Source organism: Antechinus flavipes, chromosome 6 (assembly GCF_016432865.1).
Source record: "Antechinus flavipes isolate AdamAnt ecotype Samford, QLD, Australia chromosome 6, AdamAnt_v2, whole genome shotgun sequence".
Lineage (NCBI taxonomy): Eukaryota > Metazoa > Chordata > Mammalia > Dasyuromorphia > Dasyuridae > Antechinus > Antechinus flavipes.
The window spans coordinates 39,826,141-39,849,203 of record NC_067403.1 but is presented as its reverse complement, the minus strand read 5'-3'; the positions used below and the strand labels follow the sequence as shown (position 1 = coordinate 39,849,203).

General features: G+C 32.0%; 1 protein-coding gene across 2 annotated transcripts in view; it reads left to right on the top strand.

The window, feature by feature from the left end:
• CLOCK (clock circadian regulator) overlaps positions 1-23,063 on the top strand; it is a 109,011-nt gene that overhangs the window by 53,044 nt on the left and 32,904 nt on the right. For both annotated transcript variants that reach the window (XM_051965973.1, XM_051965972.1), the window contains exons 3-9: positions 5,548-5,638; positions 6,384-6,443; positions 7,909-8,057; positions 8,376-8,467; positions 12,669-12,758; positions 21,413-21,533; positions 22,617-22,730. In XM_051965973.1, coding sequence (XP_051821933.1) covers positions 5,592-5,638; positions 6,384-6,443; positions 7,909-8,057; positions 8,376-8,467; positions 12,669-12,758; positions 21,413-21,533; positions 22,617-22,730 — 673 coding nt within the window. In that variant the 5' untranslated portion in view covers positions 5,548-5,591. The remainder of the gene's footprint in view (positions 1-5,547; positions 5,639-6,383; positions 6,444-7,908; positions 8,058-8,375; positions 8,468-12,668; positions 12,759-21,412; positions 21,534-22,616; positions 22,731-23,063) is intronic.

Genomic DNA, 23,063 nt, shown 5'->3' with positions numbered 1-23,063 from the left:
TTTTTTTTTTGCATCACTGTTGCTACTTACTAAATCTTTCTGCTTCACTCCCTCTTCCCCACCAAAACCTTTCCTTGTAATCTCTAAGAATGGCAAAATAAAGCAAATCAACACATTGTAATGTCTGTAAATGTATGCCAGATGTGAGTACAGTAATACTCACTGTACTTTCTTGTGAAATGTGTGCCTGGATAGCTTCCCCAAAGAAAGTTCCTTTAACACATTCCTTTCACTACTTGGCTTGGTTAACTTTCAGTTGATACTATCTTGGGGAATATAGAGTAATCCTTTTTATTGAGACTGACAGGTGGAACCCTTTCACTTCTTATCCTGTTTGCTGTTGCCTTGCACATGTAGATAACCAGTTCAGAGTGTAAAGAAATCTCTGTTAGAATCTCTGGACAAAAGCTATGTAGTAGATAGAGCACTGATTTGGAAATCAGCATACCTGGATTTAAATTTTGTCATTTACTGCTTGTGGGACCCTAGGTGGGTCACTCTAATCAGTCACCAAGCATTTATTAAAAACTAATTATGTGTTAGGCATAGTACTAAGTGCTGGGGATGTAAATGTAACAGCAACAGAACAACATACATCTGAAGCTGTGTACAAAATAAATAAAAGTGGATAAAAAAGATGTCAACTACAGCTAGTGGGCTGAAGAAAGGCTGCTGAAAGTTGTCCTTGAGCCGAATCTTGAGGAAAACCTGGGATTCTGAGAGGTAGAGATGAGGATGGAGAGCCAAGCAAAGGCATGAAAGCACAAGTAGAGCATCTTGTGTAAGGAGCAGAAATCAGGCTGGTAAGAGTGCACAGAGGGGAGGAAGAAGCAGAAAGAGCTTCCAGCGTAATCTAGAGTGGGGGTGGGGTATTTGATTCTGGAGGTTTTCAGGGCAGTGAAGTTTATTGAGCAGGCAATGAAATGGTCAGACAGGCACATTAGTGATGTGGGAGAACCAGCCAAGAAGTGATGAGGGTTTGTGTGAATGGAAAGAAAGAGGCTTATGAGAGACTTTGGGGAAGCAGAAAGACCTGGCGGAATTTTGGTGCAGAGTTTACTACTGATTGGATGATGTTGAAGAGGATCAGCAAGGAGTCCAGTATGATACTGAGATATAGTGTCCTTGAGAGTACGAAGGAAATTCTGAAAAGAGGAGTAATAGTTCTATTCTGGACATGGTGAGATTGAGCTGTGTACCAGACATCCAGTTAGAAATGTCCTCAAGAGAGGTGTATGATGGAAAGCTGGAGCCCAGGAGAGAATCTGAGGCTGGGAACATAGTTCTAGGCTTAATATGATCTGCATCGAAATGATAATTTGAGTTCATGGGAGCTGATGAACTGGATGAGAACATGGGAGCTATAGCTGATGAGCATAAGCAGCAGAAAAGAGGGCTCAGGACAAAGCCCAAGCGATTGGATATGACATGAGTAGAGATCCAGGGAGAGATTAAGGAGAAGTCCGCAAGGTAGAAAGAAAGCCAGTAGAAACCCAGAGGAGAGAGTGGTCCACTGTATTACAGTGAGGTCAAGAAGAATGACAATGCAAAAATGCTGTTTGGTTTGAAAATTAAGAAATGGTTTGAATAAATAGTTTAATTTGATTGGTGACCCACAAAACCAGCCTGCACAGGGCTTAGAAGAGAGTAAGAGAAGAGGGAGTGATAGCAGTGCATATAGATGGCTTTTTCCAGGAATTTAATTGATATATCAACTGATAATGAGTAGGAATAGTAGAACCTAGTGAAAATATTTTTAACTAATGAGCAAAATAGGAGAAGATACAATCAGCAGAACATTTGGCTGAGTAGGAAGGAACTTGAGAAGCCATCTAGTGCTCCTTGAACCTGGGCAGGAACTTTGAAAAAGTGGAGTCTTACTGTATATAGGACAGGACCCTAAATTTTAGTCTTGGTGTGTGGGCTAAGAGCCAATTTTTTGTGACTTGAATTTACTCCTTGTAAAATAAGCTAATACCCTCGTTCAGTCATGTTTCCTTTAGCATTTTCTCGGCCAAAATACTGGCATGGATTCTATTTCCTTCTCCAACTCATTTTACAGATAAGGAAACTGAGGCAAACAGGGACCCAAAGCTATTGTCTTGAGGTCAGCTTTAAACTCAGGTCCTTCTGACTCCAAGGCTGGTGTTCTATCCATGGAGCCACCCAGCTATCACTTTTAATTTGTGTTTAAAAAAAAAAAAAGAAATGTTGATCAGAGAAACAGATTAGGCCTGTGATATCCAAAAGCATTCTGTTTATGTCTAAAATAGTAGTTTTTAAAGAAAAGTCTGTGTGAATGCAGTATAATGTATTGTGTTAGTTTTTGAAGATTTTGCTTTTAGATCTCCTCGATTCTGCATTCTAACTTTGCCTATTAACCAATGTCAGTCTTTGTTTTTTTAAAGAAATGTATGACACAAAGGAAAATGACACTCAAAGACAGCAGAATTCGATTCACTGGAATAACTAATTTTGATTCCAGAAAACTAGTGATCCAATAAACTTCCCTTATTTCTGCAGAGATAATGGTACATTATGAATGCAAGATGAGGCCTGCTTTATCAGAATGATCACTGTGTTAGTTTCTTTGACTTAGCTGTGTCTCTTTATTGCAGTTAAGTATAGAGAGTGTTTTGAAGAAGCTTTAAAGCAGTGTTAAAATAGTGACATTTCTTGATGTTTGGGATTTATATATAGAATGACCATAAAATAAAGAGGCTGCTTTACAGATACACTTTATAAAAGTGAAGACATGCAGTACTCAATTAGGCAGAACTTTATTACATTTCTCTATTGTTCTCTGGCTGCTTTGCCTGAGGAAATTTCTTAAGTAGTTAATGGTACTATTTGTTTTTGTTTAAAATTATAATAATTCTTACTTTACTATTTGCTGAACAAATTTTATGTTTTAAAATATTTTGATTTTGTCCCAACTAATTTTAAAGCTAATATCACATGTATAAACTATTGTTATTAACCTTTTAATTTTGACAATGATCAAGAGCACTAGAATAAATATCTATAGAATGAATAAATTGCTGTCTGAGATCCTTTTAAGAATTAAGACTTAATTCTGTTTCTTTATTTTAGAAGTTGAAAGTTTTGCCATTAGAAGAGTACCCTCTAAATCTTTTCTGAATCACTTATGTCTTACTTTCTTATTTAGTACTTGATGTTCAGGAATGCTTGATCCTAATCTTTATCAGTATGTAAAGTTTTTTATAGAAGTTAAAATAATTTCATCTCTTTCTGCCGTTCATAGACAAATTGATTCAACAAACATTAATATGTACAGTATCTTAAAGTACTATATCAGTCAGTTTTATTTTTATTTCTTTGTTACAGTAGTTCGAAACCCAAATAGAAATGGATTTCTGCCAGTTGCATATTGACTTAGAAAACCACAAATTAACATTATCTATTCAATTGTATTTTTATTTATTTTGTTAAACATTTCTCAATTACATTGTAATCATATCATATTCATGAATATTTCAGACTGCCTGTGCTGTCCTTTTAACACCTCTGCTTTATAAAGTTTTCTAAAGAAAAAAAGAAATAGTTGTCAAAGTACTGCAGCACAAATGCTTTCTAATATTGAGGAAATTCACACTTTAATAATTATGGAAAATCTGCCTTATTTTCCAGGAAAGCCTGTATGTAGTACTCAAAAGTAGAGTACAGGACTATGTTATCAATCATAGAAACAAATCCATTTGGATTGTATGTTGTTTGGGATAGTTGAGATGGATATGTATGTATGATGGATAGAATTTAAGATACTTTACTATTTCTGTCACTAGAGCAAGCCACCTAACCTCTCCGAGACAGAGTTTCTTAATTTATTGACTAAGGACAGTAATATTAGGTGTGTCTCCCTTATAAGATTATTGGTAGATGATGTATTAAAAGAAATGTATATAACTTAAAAAATTGTCATACAAATATCAATTTCAGTCCAACAAATATTTGTTAAAAACTGTTTTATGAAACAAGGGTGAAGCAGCATGATATAGTGAATAGGGAGCCATTCTTAGAGTCAGAACGGCCTGGATTTTTCTCAGAAGTGATCATTGAGGAGGGAGAGAGTACTGATGGCATCCAGGAAGAGTTCACATCTGACCTGAGTATGAAGGAGGCTGTGGTTTCCTGGCAGCTGAAGAAAAGATGGATGCCAGATCAGGGGAGGGAGTGCTAAGACCAAGCTGCCAGGTAGACTGGCACAGAGAATGCATGTGAAATAAGCTTGGCCAAGAATGCTGGAACTGTCTGTTGAAGGGATTTAAAAGCCAAATGGAGAAGTTTGTGTGCCATGTTACAGTCAGTAGGGAACCCCTAAAGGATCCTGAGCCATGTACATATGGACTCTTTCCCTCTGTCTTTGACCTCTTTGGGGGTTATGTATGATTAGTAAGGAATTGACATCCCACGGATTTTTATTTTTGCCTAATGAATTGAACGAAACTCTGCTCTTATGTTTGTGGATGTTTTTAAGTTCATCATGAAAAAAATAGAAAAGGAAAAAAGGCCTGAAAAGAGGTAATGATGGCTAAACAAGAGTAATCCCGTGAATTCAGAGAAAGATAAAATGAAGAAAGAAGGTGGACATTAGACTCAATAAAACATAGCCACTTATTAGGTACAAAGGATGAAAATGAAGAATTTAGAGTAAATCTGAAGAGTGAAAGTGAGTAGAAAAAGTGTGTGTGTATGTAAGCAGGGAGAGGGAGAGGAGAAATGGGGTTATGATGATTTTTTTTTTTTGTACTTGTTGCATTTGAGCTGCCAGGGAATCATCTAACTAAAATGTCCAGCAGCCAAATAGTAATGCAGGAATAAAGTTCAGGATACATAGTTTTCTAAAATTCTACACTCATATGTTTATATAAGAGTTGACTAGGGTACTGAGAAGTTAAGTAATTTGCTCAGGCTCTCATGCATGCTACTTGGCAGAGACTGGACTTGAATGCAAGTTATGTGTGTGAGAGAATGTGTATATTCACATGCATAAGTTTATATGTCTACGCATGTATGTACAGGTATGTATGTGTGTGTACATAGCTTATGTGAATAAATAATTTGTAAAAGTGTAAAATGCTGATATATAAATTTGGGATTCTTCCATAAGAAAATAACTGAACTCGAGAGCTGATGAAATCACTAAAAGATAGTGTTATATGGAGAAGAAAGATTAGCGGATACGTTTGGGTTTTTGCTGTTGTTTTGGTTTGGTTTGGGTTTTTTGCCATTTACCTATTAAGAGAAATTCTTTTTCATAATACCAATCATTTTGCATTTTATTTTATAATGGAAACAGTAGTACAGACTGAGATTTGGCATTCTTTTTAGAGTTCTTTTTATCTTTTTTTTTTTTTTAAGGTTATGTCTTACGTGTTCATATGAATTATCCAATAGTCTAATGAATAAACATTGAACTAAAATTTTTAACAGACTTCAATAAGTTTAAAAAGCATTTTTAAAAATTTTCTGTGAACATGAACAAATTCCTTAAGTTAATACTTTCTCATTTCTTTTTTTATGCAGGTAGATGTACAAATGTCTACCACAAGACGAAAGCGCAGCATGTTATGTATTTTACCATAAGCTGTCATAAAATGAGCTCAATTGCAGACAGGTATGTTAGTGGATGTTATTTTATTTAAATTAATTTTTCAGTGTCAAGTTAATAATTCATATTGAACATCTGGAAAAAGGTTTTTGTACTTAAATATAAATGTTTTTATGTTCTATCTCTGGGCTCAGCTGTCTTTTTTTTAAAATAATAAGTAAAATACAATATTATAATTTAAAGGTGGTGATAAGATAAATAGGGAAGATTGTAGTCTTGTGTCTTCCATAAAGAAGATATGTAAGAGAAGTTCTTAATACTGAGTATGCCTATTTAGACAAAAAAGATTTGACCACAGGAACTAATGATGAATTTCTAAATCACTTGAAATTTGTATATTATTGAGTAAGAATGTCAGGATCACTGATAATAGAGATGCTTTTCAAAATTTGCAAATATGTTTTATAACATTGGGATGGGCAACTAATGGCTATGTGAAATGTCTTACCTCGGTGCTAAATGTATAAAAATGAAAAATACATTATTATGTGTATACATATGTGTATATTTAAATGTTAAATAACAGCATAATTTATAAGCCTTTAATATATAGAAGAATGTATAGAAGTGGGTTCATTTTTGAAAAGTTTTGTTTGTATGACTGTTTTTGTAAAATAATTATAAAGCCTTCTTCTTAAGATGATTTTATAATACATGGGGTTACCAAGTAATGTGATTTCCCCACCCTCACCCCCATTTCATAGTGAGTATGCCATTAATTTCTGTTTTAATGTTTTAATACTTCCTTTAGAGATGACGGTAGTATTTTTGATGGATTGGTGGAAGAAGATGACAAGGATAAAGCAAAAAGGTGATTATTTGAGATGTATATTTACAAATAAATGATTGTTGACATCTTAAAAATTCAAATGTATTATCAAAATGAAAAAAAAAATTATATCACTGTGCTTCTATAGCATAACTTATCCTGAAATTTTTAGTGTGTTTTTAAAAAATTTATACTAGAAAAGACAGTCTTACCCAGCAAATAAATATGAACATGGTTATCATGTTACATAAAAATAAGTTTATTAAAACAATTCCTTGTAAGGGCCCTTGGTGCAATTAAGTGTTATCAAATCATTTACTCACAGATACGAATAAATACCAAAAAACCTTAAAGCTTAAGGTGATTGATTTTAAATTGACAGTGAATTGCTTAAATAAATATAGATAAAGAATATCTGGAATTATGGAGAATTTAATAAGAGATGAGGTTAAGTCAGTGAACATTCAGTTTACACATAACTTCTCAAAGAGACATTGATGTATAAATATTTACATCTGTAGCTACATATCTTACTTGATCATGGTCTATAGAAGTTATTTTTTGAAAATATCACTTTAATTTCAAGGTTTCCTCACTTAAATTGAAATAGTGACATTAAAATAAGTGAAAATTGAATACCAGCCTTGAAGTCAGGAGGACCTGAGTTCAAATCTGGTCTCAGACACTTAACACTTCCTAGCTATGTGATCCTGAGCAAGTCACTTAACCCTCTTCCTCAGCAAAACAAACAAACAAATAAATAAGCGAATGAGTAAACGACTAAATAAACAAATAGATAAGCAAATGAACGAATAAATAAATAAATAAAAATGAGTGGAGATTGTATGATGGCACAGTGCTAGGGACCTGACTTTCTTTCATCTCCAATAACTGGAATATTTAGTGATAACTTTGATTAATGCTATAAACACTTGGATTATTAATATATATGAGCTACAAATGAACTCCATTTCAATCCAAATCAAATCTCTTGTCATTAAATAATATAACTACTGTTGTTCTTCATAAATAAATAGTTTTATTAATATGAGTCATTTAACTCTTTCCTTTAGTATGAAAGAAACTTAATTTACAGTATATTTGGCTATAAATTCATTATGTTTTTTTCTTTCATTATAACCAAGATAATCACACTTTGAGGTTTAGAATGTAAAGATTCATGAAATGAATCAAAAACATTGTTCAAATGAGTTGAGAACATTGTTCAGTTTGATTTTATGTGAATGGTTACCTTTTTGAAAATATTTGTTAGCTTATGCTGAATAAACAATTGAATGTCTTTTGTTAGCTTCCAAAATGTGGCATATTCATTTGTATAATTGTTATTTAAAATTTTTTTGAAATCTTTAATATCAAAGGCATTAGATTTCTGAGTCAAGAAATATTGATTATCCCATGAATGTTTTGTCACCTAAAAGTGTGGCCAGTGGACTAAATTAGATAATGATTCTAACTCTCTATTGAATGATTGCTAATCTTTCCCCAGAGTATCTAGAAACAAATCTGAAAAGAAGCGGAGAGATCAATTTAATGTTCTCATTAAAGAATTGGGATCTATGCTTCCTGGTAATGCTCGGAAGATGGACAAATCTACTGTACTACAGAAAAGCATTGATTTTTTAAGGAAGCACAAAGGTATTTTTAGCTTTCAACTGAATAAATGTATTAAGCAATACAAGCTGAGTCCAATATTGGTTTTATTTGTTTAAAAGCAAATTGTAATTTACAAAATAAAACCCCTAGCTAGAACTTGATCATTTTAATTTATCTTGCTTCTCTTATATCTTTGTGGGGAAGATTTCAAGTTTTAATACTTGTTTTGTAACTTTAAAATTTTAAGAGACTTTTTTTTTATCCTAATAAGTAATCTAAAAATGAAAATCAATTGGTCTTCACCTAATGGTTATTGTAGAAAAACAATGTATGAAATCTTTTTTATTAAATCTTTTACAGAAATTACTGCACAGTCAGATGCCAGTGAAATTCGACAGGACTGGAAACCAACATTCCTTAGTAATGAGGAGTTTACGCAATTAATGTTAGAGGTATATCAAAATTCATCTTAAATATTTCAACTTCAGGAGACTCTTAATGACTTCTGATAAAGAATATCATTATGATTTAATTTAATTCGGCAAGCTGTACCTCCAGTGAAGAATAATCATTTGGTTTTTATATTACAACTTTGAGCAAACCAAGGCTAAATTTTTCTAAATTTCATATAATTTGGATTTTTGCAGTCTTAGAGAAAGATAGATTTTTGATTGTTTTTATTCTGAGGCTTCTCTGGAAATAATTTTAATATTCATTAATTGGTATCTTCTGTCATAGACTGACTAATGCAAGGTCTGTCTTACATTGAATTTAAAAATATTGCTAGAAGATAATAATAAAACGTGGTTCTAAGTTTTAGTATTACAAAGAAAGTAATTCATTCTTAACTCATTAAAATTTCTTTATAGGAAACAAACATGTGTTCTTTTACAGTAAGGAAGTTTTCAAAATCCAATTAATTTGAGTGCTAGTAGTGATGTATTTTTTATCAAAATTGTCAAATCTTCTCATGAAGTATAATACTTCTAGCATCCACGATTTCATTGCTGTGGAGCACTCCCTCCACCAGTATAGATTGAAACTTTTCTATGCCTCAGTCAGTGGTCTTTTAGAATTGCTGTGGCTAAAAAAAAAGATCCACCACCTCTCTTTTGGTAATGAAATTTAGTCTGACTAGTATTTTGTTAGCAGACAGTTTGTTATTTAACCCTAAACTCTGTGTTTTATGAGCTGCTTCTTGTACCTGTTAGAATTCAGGTAAGACTTGTACTTCCTTAGACAAACCAAAATTACCTTCATGCCTTGGTGAGGCTTTGGAGTGGTACTTTAGAGGATGACCAATTTTAAATGCCATATAAATGTTGAGATGCTTACCCCCTCAAAAAAAATCTAATCATGCATTTTCATTTCTTAAGAGGTGTGGCAATGTAACATAGTTGCTATTCCTGTCCATCAAATGTATTTAAAGATTAAAAACATGAAAACCTAACAAAATGACTTTGGGATGTAAGAGAAATAATGCTTTTCAAGTATACAGGCTTTGGAAGAGGAAGAATAGGAAGGTGAGAAAATGGAGGAATAAGAAAGAAAGGTAAAGGAAGTAATGAGCCTAGAGAAACACAGAGGTTAGTTATTAAAAAAAACTTTCTTCGTTGTCAGATTAAAAAAAAAATTTTCCTTTCCTGCTGCCTGATTTTCTTTTATATTTACTGATAAGCATTTATTTAATAAAAAGAATTTTTTAGATTGTAAGAAAAAAAGCATATCTGTCTACCTTTTATAGTATATATTTATATTTCTATCTGACAAAAAAAACAAATTGTAGAAAAGGAGGAGAAAGAAGCAAATTCATAAAATATCTTTTGTTTATGTCAATATAAAAACTAATTGTTAGGTTAAATAAATCTTTGTGTTTAGTTGTTAACATATGAAAATGCTGATGAATGTGACTTGTGATAGGAAGTAAAAAATCTATAAAATCAGTCATATTTATGAAGCCTAAATACACTTTGGTTTTGATGTCTCTGTATATATCTATAATCAAAACTTGGTGTCTTACCTAAACATGCAGTTAATTGTTTCATAATTTCAGAGTAAGTAGAAATATAATTTATAATTTTGCTAATTATTTTTTCCATTAGAAATTAGCATTTTTTAATATTTTATTTTATTTTATAATAACTTTTTATTGACAGAACTCATTCCAGGGTAATTTTTTACAACATTATCCCTTGCACTCGCTTCTGTTCTGATTTTTCCCCTCCCTCCCTCCACCCCCTCCCCCAGATGGCAAGCAGTCCAATATATGTTAAATATGTTGCAGTATATCCTAGATACAATATATGTGTGCAGAACCGAACAGTTCTCTTGTTGCACAGGGAGAATTGGATTCAGAAGGTAAAAATAACCCGGGAAGAAAAACAAAAATGCAAACAGTTTACATTCATTTCCTAGTGTTCTTTCTTTGGGTGTAGCTGCTTCTGTCCATCATTGATCAATTGAAACTGAGTTAGGTCTCTTTGTCAAAGAAATCCACTTCCATCAGAATACTTCCTCATACAGTATCGTTGTTGAAGTGTATAATGGATCGCCTGGTTCTGCTCATTTCACTTATTAGCATATTATTTAGTATTTTTAATTTAGCTGCTATATCAAATAGTGATGTGGGTGAAATAGATTTTGTCTGTTTTGCAAAAAAAAATACTCATTAAAATTTCTTTATAGGAAGTGAACATGTGTTCTTTTGCAGTAAGGAATATAATCTTTAAATCCCACTTATTCTTAATAGCGTTTAGAATTACACTCCTGAAATTTTTTTCTATGTTCACATTTCATATTTACTGTGTGAAACATAGTTTTGGCAGTTAGTAAGTATTTGCTATTGTTGTCTGAAGATAAAGGCTCTGTGTGTGTGTGTGTGTGTGTGTGTGTGTGTGTGTGTGTGAGAGAGAGCGAGAGAGAGAGAGAGAGAGAGAGAGAGAGTGTGTGTGTGTGTGAGAGAGAGAGAGAGAGAGAAAAAGAGAGAGACATTGATTGATTCTTGGATCTAGATTTTGATATAAACATAATTTAGCCTCACTGCAGAATTTTCAGTGTTCAGTTCAAAATATGGGAGAAAAAAACTTAAAAAACCCTAAAAAAACTGATTTCATTAGGCCATATTTCACTGACTATGTTTCTCTGGCCAGAACATATACTTACACACTCATGTAGACATATATGATAACATATACCTATATTTGCATTAAAATATGTGTTTGTGTATATATGTTCGATTATATGGTATTTGGTCTACTTATTTGCACTATGTCTAATAAAAATAGCTATTGCTGACATGCCAGTACACTACTTTGTGTACTGGCCAGAAAAACTTTAGCCAGTTAAAGTATGACCTTTTATTTAGGTTTTTTTTTCCTATATCTTAGACTGAAATATTAAAAATATGGCAAATGGGCAGGCCAGTTTATGTTTGAATAAGGATCTAGATTGAAGAATGTTATACACACAAGACTATGAGTAGGAATTGCTTCATTCTTTGTATTTGTATTTCTAGTGCCTAGCAGTGTCTAGAGTACACTAAGTGCTTAATATATGCTTACTTGCTTGATACAGATAGACATGTGTATATGAGTGTTTGTGTGGGTGTATACATTTTAGTAATAGCAGTAAATATTTTGTTTAATTGTGTCCTACTCTTCGTGACCCTATTTGAGGTTTTTTGGGCAAAGATACTGGAGTGGTTTGCTATTTCTTTTTCTAGGTCATTTTACAGATGAGGAAATGAGACAAGCTAGGTTAAGTGACTTGTCTAGGGTCATACATCTAGTACATATCTGAGGCAGTATTTACTAAGTGCCAAAAATGTATATAATATATGTTTTTTCATGATGATAATGAAATGAAAATTTAATTTTTTAAAGAGTTTCTAGAAAGAAATCTATTTTCATTTTGAAAATGTTTGACATATGTGTATATTTATACATATATTTGAATGCATATACACATACCTTTCATCTATACAAGATAAATATTTTGCATATTTTCCCACTACTTTTGACACCTGGTTGTTTTCTTAATTTAATCGTCGGAATTCATGATGGAAGACTAAAAATAGGTCATCAATAGTACTGACAATGGCACTTATTGATTTATTATCTACCAATATTGGGAATAAGCAACAATAGGCTGTTTTATTACATTCACATTGATATATTTTATTCTCATTTTAGCAAAAATTTTATCATGAAAAAACATTGAGAGACTTTATCCACACTAAAAGTTGTTGGCACATCAAAAGTATGAATTGTTGGGGGGGGGCGGGGTTGTACCCAATAAGTGTATATACATTAACACCTTCTAATGAGTCATAATACGTATATGTACAGAATACTATGTAAGTGTAACTGAAGAACAATCATTGCTCTTTAGTACTGTATAATTTAATAGAAAAAAAGAAGAGTGAAAAAGATTTGTCTTCTGTTTTTATTCTTAAATCTAGATACATGGAATAGGGCTAAAGTGCACACATACAAAGAAATCGAAGGAGAAATAGCACAATATTTTGGTAGTATACTTATAAATCTAGATAAAGTTATTTATAAATACCTTTTTGTTTATCCTATAAAATGACATTTTTATTTATTATATGAACTTTCTTCTTTTCATTTAACTGACCATTATCTTTAATTTCAGGCTCTTGATGGTTTTTTTTTAGCAATCATGACAGATGGAAGCATAATATATGTATCTGAAAGTGTAACTCCATTACTTGAACATTTGCCAGTAAGTATAAAAATTGGTTAGTAATGAAGCAAACTATAGACTAAGTTTCACAGGGGGATTAGAGTTCTGCTTTTTTTTTTTTTTTAATCAATTAATGTAGGTATAGTACCTATTTAATTTCTGTCCATGCTTATCATTGTGTTTTGTCTTGTGCTTAGTAATAATGTTTATTGAATTAAGTAACAGTAGTATATAGGATCATACTCCGTTACTTGTCCTTCCTTTCATTTTTAATATGTTAGCATACTGGTATGACCAGAGAATGGAATATCCTAATACTGTCTGTTCCCTTTGCTTGGAATTTTCTTCCTCATCACCTTCTCCTCTTTAAATCCCTGGCTTTCTTTAAGGCCTAAATTGATAGCCCTTAAGGAGGCTTCACCTAGTCTTTCTACATACCAATGTCTTCCCTCAAATATTATTTTCTATCTAGTTTTCATGTGTCTTTTGTTATCTTTTTATGTATTTGTTCTCTCTTCATTAGTACGTAAGCTCCTTCAGGGCAAAAACTGGTTTTTATTTTTATTTGTAGACTAACACTTAGCACATAGTTTTTAATAAACAAACCACAGAATCGGAGAATCCGAGTTCATTTAGACCAATTCATGTGCTTGGTCTAAGCACATGATTAGATTGATTTAATCTAATCATTAAATTAGATTGATTTAAAAAAAAAAAGAAAGCCTGTTTGATAAGAGGAATTATAATAAACATGATGTGGTAGTGGGGTGGGAATCTAAAGATAAATCAGACATGATCTCTCCCCTCAAGGGGAATACTATATAGATACTATATAGACTGTATAGGATTTAGTATTGAGATATGGTTTGGATCACTTCAGAGGTTTGTTTTAGCTCTTAAGAGTCTATGATCTTAAGAGGCAGCTGGTTGGCACAGTGGATAGAGCATCAGCCCTGATGTCAGGAGGACCTGAGTTCAAATATGTTGTCAGACACTTAATCTTTCCTGGCAGTGTGACCCTGGGCAAGTCACTTAACCCCAATTGCCTCAGCAAAAAAAAAAGATTCTATGATCTTCAGAATACTAAAACACATATTGATAATTATGTTACAAAGCTATATATAAGCACCAGAGACCAATAATTTTTTACAGGGTCATATGCATATCCCTAGAAACATAGCAAAAAAAGAGTAAATGGAACCCAAGTAGATTGATACTACCTCTTAGGTGATGAATAACTAAAGCTTTCGAAAAAAAAAAAAAGTTAGTGAGAGAAAGGGATGGGAAAAAAATCCAGCCTTCCTTGACCAAAAATAGCATGACTGGGATAATAGCATATTCCAAAGTTCTAATAGTGGGGGTCAGAAAGATGTAATAGAAAATGAAATTTCAAGAGACAAGGTTCATGGGGTCATTACTCAGTTTAGTGATCTGCTCAACAAACTGTTAGCTGTATGGACCTCTTATTGCTGTTGATTGATTGATTGAATGGGAGGCAAAAGTCATGTGAGGATTCCTTCAAGCAATCTTTTCTGAGGAGAGTTACAGTTGTGTCTAGAATGGGGCTACAGCATTATATGGCTTAATTGAGGTGTTATTATAATAGTTTTTATTAAAAAACTGATTTTCTGCTGTTATTATTTATTGGTAACTTGGTAATATGATTATCATTCCCTTGGCAATGCAGTGTATTCTAAAATAAAATTATGAATTATAAGCAAGTATTTATCATTAAAAATTAACATTAGTATATAAAATTAATTTAAAAATTTTTTTAAATCAATAGTGTTTCTTACCAGGATAAATTAGCTTGTAAAACTCAGCCTGTAGAACATGTTTTGCATAGTTTTTAGATAAAGTTTTGTATGTGTTGTGTTGTACTAATTTTCTTTCCAGTTCTTTTTCTTATAGGTCTCATTGATTTTTCATCTTTTTCCTTCCTTTATTTTCATTTTACTTATAAAGTCAGTTTAAACTCTTGCTTTATGTCTTCCAGTAATTCTAGCTGAACTTGTGTTCAAGCTGTCTTTTTTGTGTGTGGCTTTGCTTATAGATATAGATTTCTTTTTTGAATCACTTTCTCCTTCTGAAATTATCTCAAACATTTAATAGCCTCCAGAGAGAATGTCTGAGTTGAGCTAGTGTCTTTATGGATCCTCCTATTGCTTTTTTGGGATATTGAGTGCAATTCCAGGATCTCAAGATCTTTTTAAAGATGGGGAGTTGAAAGTAAGCATTTATATAGTGTTTACTGTGTGCAAGATGCTATGCTAAGTACTATTTACAAACATTATGCCATTTGAACCTTTGACATGTGAGATAATTGATGTTTCTCTTTTACAGTTAGGAAACTGAGAAAAACAGTAACTAAATGACTTTTCTAAAGTCATACAGCTTGTAAATATCTGATGCTATATTAGAACTCAAGACTTTCTGGATTCAAATTCAGTACTCTATTTACTGCAGCACAAGCTTCCTCAGAAAAGCAGTCTGATCCAGGACAGTCATAAATGTTGCCATTCTGATCTACAGAATTTCTACAAATTCTTGGACTAAGTTTAAGTCTGAGCAACGCATCCCTAGTCTTGTGTAAATGTTAGAAGATGAGGTCGGTAAGGGCAGGTACCATATTTTTTTTTTGCCTTTCTTTGTTTCCCCAGCTTAATACAGTGCCTGGCATATAATAAGTGATTAATAAATGTTTATTGAGGAGGAAGAGCCAGGATGTATGAAATACTTGATTTTTGCAACTTAAATGAAGCAAGGTAATAAATTGAGACTAGTTTATTAATGTACATGATCACATGACTTTATGGCAAGTCTAGGTTTGTGAAATAAATTCAAATATATTTTCATATGTTAGTGACTAGTGATTATAATAGAAGTTTTTTGTTTGGGAGTGTTTTTTTTTTTTTAGCCTAAATTAAGTTTGGAAAACCAATTAAGTTATTTTGTATTTAATAATTGCTTAAAAGCTTAAGTGTTAGGCATTGTATAAAGTAGTGAAGTTACAAAGACAAAAATGAAACTACTCTGCGTCAGGATACTAAATTGTATGGAAATAAAAACAAAGACACAAAAAAACATAGTACAAGGTGTGGGATGAAGGGAGCAAAGAAGAAAATGACTGCCTACTTTAAGAAGAAAAGAGAAGTAATAGAAATAATTGAATACTTCATAGGAGTTAGAGTCTAGGACTAGAAGGTGACTTAAAGACCTTTGAATTCAATGCCTTGACTTTACAGATGAAGAGGTAGCCTCAGAAAGATTGTTTTGCCAATAAGTTATAGTGATTGATTGTTAGACCTGAGATCAGATATCTTTTCCTGATTGCTGTTTCCTTCCATTACTCTGAAAGGGAAAAATTTGAACACTAATTATTTAAATGCTAAGAAGGTATATTTTAATATACTTGTCAAAGTTTGTTGCAAAGTTTTGTAGAACTTAGGACAATGGTCTTTAGAAAAAAATGGCCAAACATATCCTAGCCCACCAAAATTCAGACCCAGAAAGTTCTGTTAATAAGGGATGGAGTTACATGTTGCAACAGTTACATAAAAATGATGAGGGGACTTTTCTTGCACTTATTTTAGAAAGGGCCAAGACTTTATTTGTACTTTAAACACTTTGGGTAGACAGTGTTTTTATGTTTAGGAGTGAAGGAGGTAGGAAAAAAACTGGATTATCTCACTTCACTCCGAATTGCTTTGAATTAGAATTAGATATTAAACATAAGCTAAGTAGAAAAATCCAATCTCTAGTTTGACTGGCAACAAAATCTTTCTTTAGTATGATGAGCTTCATTAAAAATGGCTAACAAGTATGAATTGAAAATTTGATTTGAAAACTAGTTAGTGTTATCTCAAAAAAAAAAAAAAAAAAAAAAGCCTGCCTTTTGTTTTAATTAGTATCTTCATTACACATATCTTTTTTCCTGGTATCTATCAAGTCAAAATTAATGCTTGAATTTGAGTTTATTTTGATAAGACCAAGCAAATCCCAGTTTATGCTTATGAAGAGAAAGGTAGATTTTAGCCATGCAGGAAAATTCTGCCATCTTATGGTAACTGTTCAAAATGCATACATGAAGGTCCTTCTGAGGCTGTGAAGGGCCAATTTGACGAATAAATGGATTTAGCACTGGTTTGCCAAAGTAACTGAAATTCCAATATCATAAATTATTTTCTGTGGCTGATAGGCTTATCAGGAGCCATTTATTAGAATTGAAGGTAGATTTGGGAGACATAACACTCAACTCAACATGTTCTGAACTAATTTAGAGATAGTCCATTTTTAGGCTTAAAATATATTGGAAAAGCCAAAATTATCTTCTGGATTTTGTAGAAGCAATAGGAAAAATTTGTCCTTTATTTTTTTTTTAATTTTTATTCTTTTATTTTGGAAAGTTGCCACATTATATTTTTTAATAGATCAGCAGTGTGGCATGGTAGATGCACAAAGAGCTAGCCTAGGAGAAAGGCAGTTATGTCAATTCTACCTCTGACACAAAAGGGATGTGACTAAGCAACTCTGATAGATTGCAGAGACAATGACAGTCTGCCCTGATAGAGGGAATTTCCTTACCTGGAAGTTTCCTTTACCAATGAAATCACTGCTTTTGTTTTTACCTTTAATAATATTTTGGAGAGAAAAGTACTGTCAACATCAAATTTCTCTTAATAAGAAATTCTTTCATGATGCAGAGAATGGTTTGGGAAATGCTGCCTTAATCCCTTATTCCTTAAAAAGTGTAATCAGCAAATATCTGGTATATGTCTGTTATATTCAAATAATCATTTTAGACATAGTCTTTACTTCCAATTTATTCTAATGTCAAATATGGACAGATCGTGTTTGTGTTTTATGATATCTTTATGTCTCTCAAGAGATAGAGATGTTGAGAAAGCATAGAAGGTAAATAATGTTAAATGCCAAGTGAGGGGCACAAAATATTTGCTGAAATCTTACAGGATTTTGGAAAAAGAGAGCTTCCTGGGCTTAGTCTAATCAGTGGTAGAATTAACCACAAAGAAATAGATTTAGGGTTAGTCTTTAATAGATGAGAAGTTTCAGATAATTAAAAAGAAATGAGAAACTACAGAAATAGCATGAGTAGGGGTATAGAAATGATATGTACAAGACATAGGTTTGGAGTGCAAAGTTTGGATGAGATAATACTTGGGATCAGTGAAGAAAACTTTGAAACAATGTTAAGGAGACCAAACTTTATTTTATGGTAAATGGAGGGAAGAATATCTTTAAAGCAGTGTTTGAACAGTGATTTGTTTGGGATACCATTTCTCATTATTAATTAATTAATTAAGATGTGGGGTAGCTGCCAACTGCCGGGCAGGGAAGATGATGCCCAAAACAGAAGTCATCTTCCCTGAAGACATTTCTAGTGGCAGTTGATTTTTTTTTCTTCAAAGATTTTAATACATGGTGAATATAGAGCTCCTTGGTCACAGATTTAGCTTATTAACTCAGCTTTAATATAATTTAAAATATCCATCAATTAAATAAGCATTTGTTAAGTGCTTACAAAACACCAGGCACTGTGTTAAGCACTGGGGCTACAAAGAAAGGCAAAATCAGGCCCTATTTCCAAGAAACTTCTGTTATAATGAAGAAAACATATATGTAACTAAAAACCTACAAAATATACACAGAGTAGATGGGAGGTAACCCAAGGTGGAGGAAGCATGTCATATCGAGCTTAATAAAAGACAGTCTTTCCCATACTTTTCAAAGTGACAGTAATAACAATTTCATTATTAAAGATTTTCATTTCAAGAGTTATGTTTTTTCTTTTTTGTGTAAGATTTGAAGTGTGATTGATAGTGTATGTAAATCCTACATTTCATGGATTACTATAGGCTTATAAATATACCACCTGAAGACATTGTTAATTGGGTTTCCACTCAAAATTTCACTCAAAGATTATTCTAGATGTATTTATGTCTGTTTTGATAGCTTTTTCTTGAAGGCATTTTGTATTATTTTAATCACTTTGGATTTAGATAGATGTTATATAGAAGCTAAATTATTCTTATGTTCTTGTATATATAGATATATTTGCCCATAAACAAAATTATGGATTTACATCTTAAATCAGCAGATTTTTAAAAAATTGCTTTTGAAGATCGAAAATTACTCCAAATAAAAAGCAATTTAGAAATACATTTCTAGATTTGGGGAAGAAAATTAAAATTCTTATGAGTTACATTCTAATAAAAAGGATCCTCACAGAGTTACCTAGATTATTAGTAGAATCCTATTATCAATGTTGACAGAAATAATCTTTAAAAAATTATTTTTTTTTAATTTAGGTATCAAAAAAGAATATTTTCATAAAAGAAGATACTACATTAAGCCATGAATCTGTTACAAGTATATAATAAATGCTACAAATTTCTTTCTATCCTTTAAAAAATTAGCTTTTTGTAAAAAAAAATTATGGAATAAAACAATTTTTGTCATAGGACAAAAAAATTTGTACATAAAATTGTACCTTTTTTGGGGTTAATATTGATAACCTCCCCTCCTCCATAGTCCTATCTTCCCTCCACCTTCATTTAAAAAAAAAAATCTTGTAACAAATATAGTTAAGCAATGTGTTTATTATACATGTGTGATCCTACGTACTCTGGAAACATTTGTGTATACATTTATCAGAACTCTTAAGATATTCTTTGCAATGTTATCTTTTTATAAGTTGTCTTTTTCTTTTTGATTCTACTCACATGACTTTGCAATAGTTCCTACTTCTCAAGACTCTCTGAAATCATCCCTTTTATTATTTCTTATAAGAGAACAATATTCCTTTATATTTGATATCATAGTTTGTTCAGCCTTTCCCATTTGGTTGTTGATGATTCAGTAGCAGTTCCTTTTTTTTCTTTTCTTTTTTCCCCTTTTTAATCTTCCCTTCAGGATAGGAAATTTGTTTTATTTCTGACTATTCCTTGCCTAGTTTTATCCCCACTCCCAACTTCTTCATTTTATTCCATATTGAGCTTAAAGTATTTCTATACTGAACTGTCATTTGGTCAGTCAGCAACATTAAGCACCTCTTGTGTGCTAGATCTACACTATGCTAAGTTCTGTACTTATAGAAATGGCCAAAAAAAAAAAAAATAGAGGGGCCGATGGGGGGACAAAAATGTCAATTCTTATTCTCAAGGAGCTCCCATTCAAGAAGCTTATTTATAGAGATAAGTTATATACAGGATAAATTAAACATAATCAGTTGAGGGGAAGACACTAGTATTAAAGGGTATTGAAAAAGGCTCCTTTAGAAAGTGAAATTTTAGCTATGACTTGAAGGAAGCTAAGAGAGACAGACAGACACACACAGTGTCTATGTGTGTATGTGTGTGTCTGTGTCTTGATGTGTTTGTGTGTGTTTTCAGTTTTGTCTATTTCAAATAAGAATATAAATCTTCCTCCCCTCTTTATTCTATCTTCTTATATAACTCAGAAGTAGTGAGCACTACTCCTTTCTTCCACCCACTAATAAATGTATTCTTTTTATTCTCCTTTCTCTTTCTCTCTGTAAAACCTTCAGAACAAAACTAGAATGCTCCCTAATTTTATATGCTCAATAACCTTTGAACTATAAGTTTCTGAAAGGAGATGTGTTTTTCCTGATTCTGTTAAAATGTTAACACTGCACTCTTGGATAGTCCTTAGTCTCATAAGTTGTCTTTTCTAAGTTTTTCTCAATTCTTTTGTTTGCATTTCAGAAATTCTGCTCACCTCTGGTCTTTCCATCAGAGAAATGCTTAAAAGTTCTTTATCCTTTAAAGATCTTTTCTATTGCCCATTCTCCATTATTATTATTTTCAGCTTTATCTTTGTTTCTATATAAGCCTCTCTTGACTTTTGGAATATCATATTCCAAGATCTACTCTTATTTATAATAGAAACTGTAAGGTTTGGAGTAATCTTAGCTCGGGTTCCTAACATTTAAACTATTTGTTTCTGGATATTTGTAGTAATTTTTTCCTCTTATTTGGGATCTCTGGATTTTGGCTATTACATTCCTGGGATTTTTCCTTTTGTGATTTCTTTCAAAAGATGATAGGTAGACTCTTTCTTCCTTTTGATTCTAATAGATCTAACAGGCAGTTTTCATTCATGATTTTTTTTTAAAAAATAGTGTTTAGGCTTTTTTTAATGAAGTTTTGAAGGAGTCTTAATTTTTTTACTCGTTTTTCAGTTTTTGGTGTTATTCTTATTTCTTGATATCTAATGGAATCATTAATTTTTATTTAGTGTACTGTAATTTTTAAGTGGTCTGTTTCACAGATGAGATTTATAGCTCTTTTCCTGTTATTTATTCTCCTTTTAGTTCTTTCTTCCAGGATATTTATTTTATTTTTAAATTTCTTCATTATTTCTAAATGTTCACACAGTAGTTGATTGTTGGTCTGATTTGTTGGTCGTTTGTCTGATGTGGATTTCGGATTTTTGAAAGAATAAGTGTGGGAAAGCCTTATTTTTCAGTTACTCAATTAAGTCTTAAGTGCTTATTACTGTTGTCTCAGGAAGTCACAATGGATGGAAAGTCAGTCAGTTAAAACTGAATTATATGCTTTTTATTTGTAACTTAATTATGTGATTTTTAATATATATGTGTAATTGAATGCATTATAATTGTCTTAAACCCTTCCCTCCCCCCCTTTTTTTAGTCTGATCTTGTGGATCAAAGCATATTTAACTTTATCCCAGAAGGGGAACATTCAGATGTTTATAAAATATTATCAACTCATCTTCTGGAAAGTGATTCATTAACACCAGAGTATCTAAAATGTAAGTAGTGGGTTCATAATGGGTACTAAAGGGTTTTTTTACTTAATAAATCAGATAAATATAATATTTGTATAAGTGACATGTCTATATTTTTTTACCTTTATCACAGATAATTTGAAATTTCTTAGACATTACTGAAATAAATTGTCTGCTTTCTAATTTATAATGTGAAGTGACAAGAAAGAAGTAACATTTAAGAGCAGTTTGCTAGAATGTTGAGTGTGGAAATCATATAGGATTAAGTGAGGAATAAGAGGGTAAGAAGTGAAGATGACTACCAGATTTGTTTCCCAAAGAATACATAAAAAAGGGGAAAAGACCTATGTGCATAGAAATATAGTTATTTTTGTGATGGTGAATAATTGGAAATTGAGGGGTGTCCATTAATTGGAGAGTGACTGAACAAGCTGTGGTATATGAATATAATTGAATACTCCTGTGCAGTAAGAAATGATAAGCAGACCGATTTCATAAAATTCAGGAAAGACTTCTGTGAACTGATAAAAGTGGAATTAGCAGAACCAGGAGAACATATACATAGTATCAGTAACGTTGTATGAATGTATAAATACTTAGCTCTTCTTAGCAATAGAGTCATCCAAGACAATTGTAAAGGAGTCATGATAGAAAATGTTATCTACATCCAGAAAAAGAAATGGTGGACTCTGAATGTAGAGTGAATCATCCTGTTTTCACTTTTTTTCCCCCTGTAGTTTGCTTTTTTTTTTTTTTTTTGGTCTATTATTTCACAACTGTGACTAATATAGAAATAGGTTTTATATGATTGCACAAAAATAACCTAAATCAAATTGCCCGCCATTTTAGGAAGAGTGGAAATGAGGGGAGGAGAAGAAAAAATTAGAATTCCCAACATTTTGTAAAAGTGAATGTTAAATGTTAAAATGAATGTTGTCTTTATATATAAAACTAGAAAAAATAAAATACTATTTTTAAAAAGGTGACAGCAACAGGAAGGATAGATACAAGGAATTTGGTATTAAAATGAAGGAAAGAGATTACAGGGAGAGCCAAATGAGAGGTTAAAAATATTTTTTAATTAGTAATACCTTTTTTGCTTCTCAGCAAAAAATCAGCTTGAATTCTGTTGCCACATGCTCCGAGGAACAATAGATCCAAAAGAACCACCTACATATGAATTTGTGAAGTTTATAGGAAATTTCAAATCTTTGAACAATGGTAAGTTCCCAGAGAATGATTCTTATATGGGAATGTTTAATTTGAAATTAAGACTTAAAATTTAATTTATACTGGCTAACCTCAGCCTGTTCATCAAACCGTCCACTCTTTACTTGCCATTCTCATTTGCCACATTGACTGTTTTCACTCTTTTTTCTTCTCACTATATTCCCAACTCCACACGTAGACATGACATAGATTCTACTTCCATGAGATACGGAGGACACCTAACAGGCCTTTTTTCAGTTTCTTAAAAATCTCAGCATCTTCTGCCGGTCCTCATTTCCTTGTGATCATAGATGGAAAAGGTACATCTCTTCCTCGTTAAGGCTT